At 45.6% G+C, this 8,320-nt stretch overlaps 1 protein-coding gene across 1 annotated transcript in view; it reads right to left on the minus strand.

Annotated features, from left to right (window-relative positions):
• PAH (phenylalanine hydroxylase) overlaps positions 1-8,320 on the minus strand; it is a 56,947-nt gene that overhangs the window by 20,072 nt on the left and 28,555 nt on the right. Inside the window, exon 4 of the mRNA XM_011354415.1 lies at positions 6,258-6,346. Within this exon, the coding sequence (XP_011352717.1) occupies positions 6,258-6,346 (89 nt within the window). The remainder of the gene's footprint in view (positions 1-6,257; positions 6,347-8,320) is intronic.

Raw genomic sequence — 8,320 nt, forward strand, 5'->3', positions numbered from 1 at the left:
TGAAGTTTTCAACTGTGAATGCGGATTTTGTTTATAATCGGAAAAAAGTAAAATAATAGTAAAAATTCACCTCAAATCATTATGAGAAGTGACAGCATATTTATACATTGAGACAGGTCAACATACACACACATAATATATCACACAGATTTTCTGTAAGGAAGGTTTCGAACCATTGTCATTTCCGGCTCAAAGTTGCTAAGTTTATTATCAGCCTGCAATGGGTCCCCACCAACTAAGGTGCATGATCTTTAGACTTTTGCCCTCTGTGACCAGTGAAAGAAAGCTGTAACCTTGAAGTCCATCTCTCAGGAATTTGGCCTTTTTAGGGGGAAAGGGGCTGCCAGGTGACCACAGGGCCTCAGCAGCCATATGGACTACCCTCCGAATTAAGCTACAGTTGGTGATGACTAATCATCCTGTCTCAATTTAGACTAATAGCAGCAATTTCAGTAGCACTGCATATAATTTATTTATAATCACCCTGTCTCAATTAAGCTAATAGCAGCAATTTTGGTTGCACTGCATGTAACCAAGTATGTTTTGACAGGAAAATATATTGTTGGTGAAGGAGTGATGAGGGGAAAGGGGAAGAGGGGAGGAGGATTGGAAGAAAGTAGAGAGAATTCTCCACGATGCAAAGTTATAATAACATCACTTGCAGTCTACATGTGATCACTTTTCTTAATCCCAGAATTTTTGTCACCTGAGTGTGTCATTTCTATAGGGGTTTGAGGGAGAGAGTAAATATATGGAAAAGTTTTATGAGTATTCTAGACTGAGATCTCTACTCCATCATTTCTTGATATCATGGCTGAGGTTAAGCCTCAGAAATGCTATCTTTAGACTAGAAAGAAGAACGGGGGCGTGGCCTGAGGTTGGTCAGTTCACTTCTCACAGCTTTAGTTTCTGCATCAGTAAAGTGAGGCTTTTCATCGTAGCCACCTCAGAGTGTTGGGTGAATTAGATTAGGTAATGCAGGCAGGGCATCAAGTAAAATTTTGAGCATAAAAGAGATACCCAAACAACGATCCATTTACGCAAAACGGGGGAGATCCAAAAGCTGAGAAGTCTGGTCCAGAACATAAAAAGGATAGGCTCTGGAATGGGTCATTGAGCCCCATCACCCATCCTTGGCCTTTTTAAACAGCATCTGTAGAATTCTTACTTTGCTATTTATATTTGATCTAGGCCAACAACGAGAAGCATTTTTAAAGTACCTACCATTGCCATCTTGTAGACACTGGCCAAAGATTTGCAAACTAATAGACAAAGGCAGCGCTGACCATGCCCCCTCCCCTTGCCCACTCTGCACTGCTGGCCACGGCCATCACTAATGAGGCCAAGAACCTATTCTGGAAAGGATTCAGGTACCTGGTTGCCCAACTCAGTATCCTAGGTCCATTGTTTTACTTCTCTCCTCCTTTCTTCCTTCACATTTAATAATCAATTTTTGTCCATCCTTCCTTCCAAATATCGTGAGTCTGTCCTTTTTTTACTTTATTCTCACTGCTACACCTTAATTCAGGGCCCCATCATTTCTTGCCTGGATCACTATAACTGCTTTCCATGTGTCCTTTCTCTGTCACCTCTCTACTAACCCAAACCCCCAAGTAGACTTATAAAATGCAAATCTGGTGGGGTCACTCCCCTCCTTAAAACCTTTCAATGGCTTCTCATCACTTTTAGGATAAAATCCAAAATCCTTAACATAGTCTAGAAGGCTTTGTGTGATCTGCCCTGCCTATGTTTCCATCTCTGTGCTAAACGACAATTGCCCACATATTAGGTCTCCAAATTTGTCCAATGGTCTTATTTTAATTATTTAAACACGCCATGCTTTTTTCCACATTGAGGCTTTCACACATGCTGTTTCTCCTCTGGTTGAAATACTCTTCCCCACTCTCTCAGACCCATAAGCTACAACTTGGCCTTTCCATCTTTGTGCATACTGTACGTTTAGAGACCTTCCTTGATTTTTCCAAAGTTTATTGGTTTTCCTCTACAATACACTCTCTCAACATCTTCAGTGTTTCTCCTTTTAGACAATCATTATACTCATTAATACTTATTAAACTCAGGAATCTGTTTGTCTTGTCACTGGATTTTCAGTGCATGGCATACTTGGCAGATTCCCAAGTAAGAGCTGCTAAAAAAGTTATACAAAACTCAGGCAAAAAATCACTATGTGCCTTTTCAAAGTCATATTAGATCACTGTTTAACAAGCTCCCTCTAAGGGCACGTATATTTGTTTGACGTGCAATATACTGCTTGGTAAGGCCCAAACTCTTCAAAGTTGGATGCTGACTAACGGAAGGTTGATATCGGAACATACTTATTTTACGGTCCAGTTGCAAATGATTTCTGACCAGTAGAAAAGAGAACACTCACAGTCATGGTGTCGTTGCCTTACGAGATATTCATAATTTGCTTGGCCGTCTTTGCGATCTTATTCTGGAATTCTATTTCTCAGTGACCACATATACTTTGGCCTCTTGCGTCCTCCTTTGCACCATCTTTGTCATCTTGCTGGGCCCCTTGGTCCTGAGTCAATGAATTTTCGACAGATGTTCACACATACGTACCTGTATGTATGTCTGTTGTTTCTAACTCTTTGAAAGTGGTGCTTTGACAGAGCAATTTAGCAGGCGTGCAAGAAGTCTGATGACTCGACTAGCTGGTGGATCCTTAGAATATCTTCTGACAGGGCCCTCAGATGGAGGAGTTTGGGTGGGAGGAAGGAAGAGGAAGGGAAAGAAGTATTCGAAATATAGTCCTGCTCTTGGGGAAGAGCCAGGCTTTTGTTGGTGAGCAGGAAAACTGAACGCCTTGAAAGGCTGCAAAGCAATTTGAGAGACTGGGATGAAATAACACAGAAGAGCAGTTATGCTGACCGATGTTTTTCTCCTCCATAAAGCCCCTTCCAGTGCAGGTCTTCACCTAGACACTGGTGCAGGCATTAGGGAAAGTAAAATAGGGAGCTCTGGGGTTGGGGTCTGTGTGGTAGGGGCCGCTGGTCCTCCCTGAGGTCTGTCCCCTCCCTTCTTTTCAGACAGCACTACTGAAATACTTTTCTCTGTCTCCTTTGCAGTTAGTAGTGGCCCTGAGACTGAGCTGTAGTCAACGAAATTTGAGTGAGGGGATGGGAGTCCCCTTCAATCCTCCGGGAGCAGTTTCCACTCTCTCTTCTATGCACTGGCAGAATGCAGAGGGCTCCAAGGACTGGGAGGAGGGTGCAGCCATTACGTGGAAGGAGACCTGATCTCTGGACGACAGTGTGGAGCGATTTCCCTATTGACTACACTGGAAATAAACTTCCACTGGGTTAAGCCATGGAGATTTAGGGGCTGGTTGATAAGCAGTTAGTCTATCCTGGTGGCTAGAGGGCTTAACCCAGAACTCCCTCTTTCCAGAAGTCCTCCCTAACCGTTCCAGTCCACAGCGGCCTCAGAACTGATAGCATACACTACGTGACTCATTAATTCTGTACCTTTTTTGCCCAAACTGTATTACCCAAACTGCGTTCCGTGGAACACTACCACCATTCAGGATAATGTTGCTAAAGGTTAAAAAAAGGTTCCTTGGGTAAATAAGTTTGAGAAATGTTAGGTTAAATGGGTTTTCACTTTTGGAGGACTTTCCAAAGCCTCTAATGAGATGACAGGACTTGTAAATGCTGGAAATGGAGTTCCAGCACACAGCGCTTCTCCCTTTGATCACGAGATTCTGTTTCACAGACTGTAGTTTAGGAAATGTGAATATGACCCCTTCACTTGTATAGATATTTTATGCCTCCTATGACATTTAAGTGATAAAGCGGTGAATTTATTTTGATCTGATACTCTGTGCTCAAAGTATAAATCACAATGCATACAGTTCTAAAACCATTGGGCCTAGGGAACAGGCAGGTAGGTGGAAGGTTTTCGGGAGTCAAGATATGTGGGTTGGGCCTTAAAAGGTGAATAAAGTTTCTCCCGCAGGGAAAAAGCAGGTGGGAGGATAAGGAAAAGCATCCCAGGCACAGGAAACAACATTTACAGGAGCCCGGAAGCCGGGAATGGTCAGAGGAAAGAAAGTCACTTTTAGAAATGGAAATCAAACAGATCCACTTGGATTCTGCCTTCTAGGTTTACGGTTTTACCCCAGTCCCGTCTGCCATCCCTTTGGGAAGTGTAGACACCCCTCCTCCCACAACCCCACAACAGGAGGTCCCTGGAGAGCAGGGATCCCGTTCTATTAATCGTTTCAATCACCCATGCTGCACATGGCCTGGGACACAGCTCACGGACACGTGAGGCCACACTACCCTCTCTGAGATTCCTCATCTGAAACCGAGATAGTACAACCTTCCCAGGGGTTATAACATTTAAATTTTTTAAATGCAGGTCAAGTCTTTAGCCAGTGCCCGGCACACAGTCCGTGCTTAAGAAATGTGATCCCTGAATATCATTCATTCGCTTAACAAATGTTTGTGGGAAGGAGAAAGGGAGCGGGGATGGAGGGAAGGCAAGAGGCTGGCGACGTAAGGAGAAAGACGAGGTAGACAGAGCGAGGTACCGCGATCCTACTTCATTTCCCCACTTCGCGAACCCTGGAAGACGATGCCCTTTACCCTGTGTTTCGGGAACAGTCCTTCCCTGGCCTCATTTCTCAGAGTGGCTGTTTTGGAGACCTCGAAATGAGATGTTGGGTCAAACGTCAGTACATACTGCCAAGAACCAGAGGTCAGGGGAAGACGAGAACATCCGGAAAGCCAGGGCACGGGGCGGAACAGAGGGTTCTTTCAGCAAGAACACCCGCCCCGCTCCTCACTCACTGAGGCCAGAGCCTGTGGGGCCTGGAGGGCTGTGGGGAAGCTCCCCAAAAGGTTTACTCTGTCCTTGGCCCATCAATTCCTGGATCTGATGAGAAGTCACAGGAAGGAACAGAAAGAGCCTGGCCTCCTCATCAGGAGGACTGTGTACCTGATAAATTGCATTTTTATGATAAAATCCAAGACACTGAGAGGCCAGGGAGCCAAAGACATGGGCTGGATCTGTAAGGAGAAGTTAATTCCAGAGTTTTAAGACCAGCTCTATCTGCTCCTGAGGTGACACAAGGACAGAGAGGGAAATGGCCACGTCTATGGACTGACCTCTTCTCCCTCTTCCCCAAATGAGGGATGTGGGTCAGGGCAGGAGGACTGGAGGTTGGTCGGAAGAGAAAGGACCCCTATGGGCTGATCCCACGGACTGAGTCAAAGGCAGCCGGACAGCTTTTCCGGAGAAACGGTACCTTTGGAGATGCCTTGTTCTCTGGGCCCATAGCCAGGAGGCCCCAGAAAGAGACCCGTCAAAGAAGACAGCTCAGAACCTACTCGAATGTGAAGACTCATATAGATGTGAGGAGAATCGGACCTCTGATGAAATACAGACACTCCCATTGGGCAAAACTAAACCATTGTGAATGAAAATGGCTTTCAAGTCATTTCAAGATTAAGGGAACCATTTGCCTGGGTGAAGAATTAAAGATAGTCAGCATGATGGTGGCACTTCTCACCCAGAGAAGCTGTCAGAACTGGCCCCGAGCCAGCCTGGGTGCCTACCTCCCATCCCCAGGACCCTCTGCTCCAGAGAAAAAGAGGATAAAACCCTCCCACACTCGTCCTCTACCCAGAAAGCATTAAAGGGCCCACTGCCCTGCCCACAGGACACAGGACAATCGGAGTCCTCCGTCTGGTACATCAGACCTTTTCAAATCTAGTCCTCACACCTAACGCACCCATCCACCATTCTAAAATAGTCCAGATACTTTCAGGACTCTGAGACAGTGCATATACTGTTTCCTGTAATGCCTCTCATTTCCTTATTTGACTAGAATATTCTACTCAATTTGTTAAAATCCAGTTCCAATGTCACCACTTTCCATGTCCAACTGGCCCTGGCAGAGTTGTTAGTATAGTTTACTGTTTCCCAAGCGCTTGAATTCAGCTTCTGTAATTTTATAAAGTCAGAAGTAAAGATGATTTGTGTATATGTGTAAGTGCGTGTGTGTGTACCCACACACTTACACATATTATACGTAAACAATAGTTTCTGCACGGTAATCCATATTTGTTTCAACAATAATAATAACTACAATGGTGATGATACGTAGGTAGGCACTCAATAAATGATTATTGTACAAGCAAACAAATGAAGACACATTGCTCGGGGTGGGAGTAGGGGGTGTAGGGGGGCGGGCAGAAAGCATCTCATCTGCAGGGCCATGGACTCACGGGGTGGTCTGCATCCAGTTCTGCTCCGTAGCTGAGAATCTGGTTGGCAAATCGGTCCAGCTCCTGAATGGTTTTCGGGAACCAGGGCACTGCAACATAGAAAGGCAAAGTCCTGAGCGTCAGACCAGCGGACCAGTCCTTACCCACCTTACGGCTAAAAGTTTATATCCTTTTACCAACCTCTCCCTATTTCCTCCACCCCCAGCCCTGGGCAACCCCTTATCTACTCTCTGTTCCTATGAGTCTAACTTTTTTTTAGGTTCCACATATAAATGATACTATGCAGTATTTGTCTTTCTCTGCCTTGCTTATTTCACTTAGCACCTTGGAAACTAATTTTAAAACACGTTCCCAAACACATTCTCTTCCCAGGAGATTTTCTCCAAATTATCTCAAAAGGCATCTCCTTCCTATTATCACAGTAGGACAGTTTTTGACATTTTTTTTTAGCAGCAAAATATTATATGTAACCCCAGAACATAAAGCAGATAAAACCAGAGCTGTTTCAGCATAAGCAAGGATGAGTCCTTGCTGTCACATCGTTCTGTCACATCTCCCTCTCAAAGGCCTCAGGCATCCGGGCAGCTTTTGATGCCAAAGCCATTTTGAAAGCCACTCGTGAAGCGGAATGAATGGCGTCCGCTAGGCCGGGATCTGACGATGCCTGGCAGAACCTAAACAATCCGTGGGCTGGCGTTTGGAGCAGCACAGTGGAGGTGGGTCCTGAGCTGTGTGGCCTGTAGACACTAGGTTTTACAGAGAGAGGGACCCTGGGGGTGGAGCAGGTGGGAGCACACAAATCCCTGGGGCCGACAGGAAAGAAGGCGCTCAGGAGGTGGAGTCATCCCAGGAATGAATGGAGATTAGGACAGTTAGGTGCCTGAGGTCCTTACTTTGGTTCACCTTAAGGTCCATGAGGGCAGGAACCATGAGTGCATTGTATTCCAGGGACACAGAGTAAAGGGAGGGAGGGAGGAGAGAAAGAAGGAGAGAGAAAAGGAAGAAAAAGAAGAAAGGAAGGGAGGGAGGAAGAAAGGAAGGGAGGGAGGAAGTCCGCTTGTGTGAACATGTGAGGCATTAACAGCAGTCGCCGTCATCCACGAGTGTCCACTCTGGTCTAGTTGCCGTTTCTGAAGTATCTCCCAAACTAGGAAAGTATTACGACTCCTAATATAAAGATGAGCAACTGGAGGTCTGAAAGCCTAAGTTACGATGTTAAGATCACACAGGAAGTAAGAAAGTGATAGATCCAGAAAAAAATCTGAGAGCAAAAGTAGACATGGTGGAGGCCCGTGAGCTGAGCCCAAGGCACCCCTCACTCCCCTGAAAGGAAGTTTAGGTGAAAAGATGCTGACCTTGCGGCCAGTTAGGTCTGGCTTAGGATCCAGCCTCTACCTACCTACTTTCCTCTCTGTGCCTCAGTCCTAACTCTGTAAAAATGGGAATAATGGCAACAGCAATAGGAAAAGCAGCAAGCACTTTTGAGGCCTTACTATGTGCCAGGCACCGTGCCAGGCATTTTCGGTGGAATGCCTCTTTTAATGTAAGAATTATAGGCAAAGGGTGCAGCCCAGTTCTGGCCCATAAGAGGGAGCTTGCCTTTTCTTGCATGTTATTTCTGATTCTGGCCCAGCTCAGGTCGGGCAGGAAAGAGCATGCATGCCATCTAGTGGCCAGAGTGGGGAAATGTCATCCATGATCTGTATAGAGGAGCATCAGGCAAGAACCAGTCACTTTCCAGGAAACAAGATGCTTATCTCAACAGCATTAATAAAGGTCGATGTCAGTGATAAAAAACTGAGTACTGTTCTAAATATTTTCCCTATGAAGTGGGGATGATTGGTCTCCCCATAGTACAAATGAGGAAACTGAGGTAGAGAGAAGTTAAGTGCCAAACCCAAATACACACACTGCTAGGAAACAGCAGAGCCTGGATTCAAACTCAGGCCCAGCTGACTCTGTGGTCTCAGGTCTTGACCTTGAATCCATCCTACCATCACAGGAAGGTGACAAAGCACGGTGGTTGGCAGGACTGGCTACCTGATTGTCCTTGCAGTTCCTCA

The sequence above is a fragment of the Pteropus vampyrus genome, unplaced genomic scaffold (genome assembly GCF_000151845.1).
Source record: "Pteropus vampyrus isolate Shadow unplaced genomic scaffold, Pvam_2.0 Scaffold16, whole genome shotgun sequence".
Lineage (NCBI taxonomy): Eukaryota > Metazoa > Chordata > Mammalia > Chiroptera > Pteropodidae > Pteropus > Pteropus vampyrus.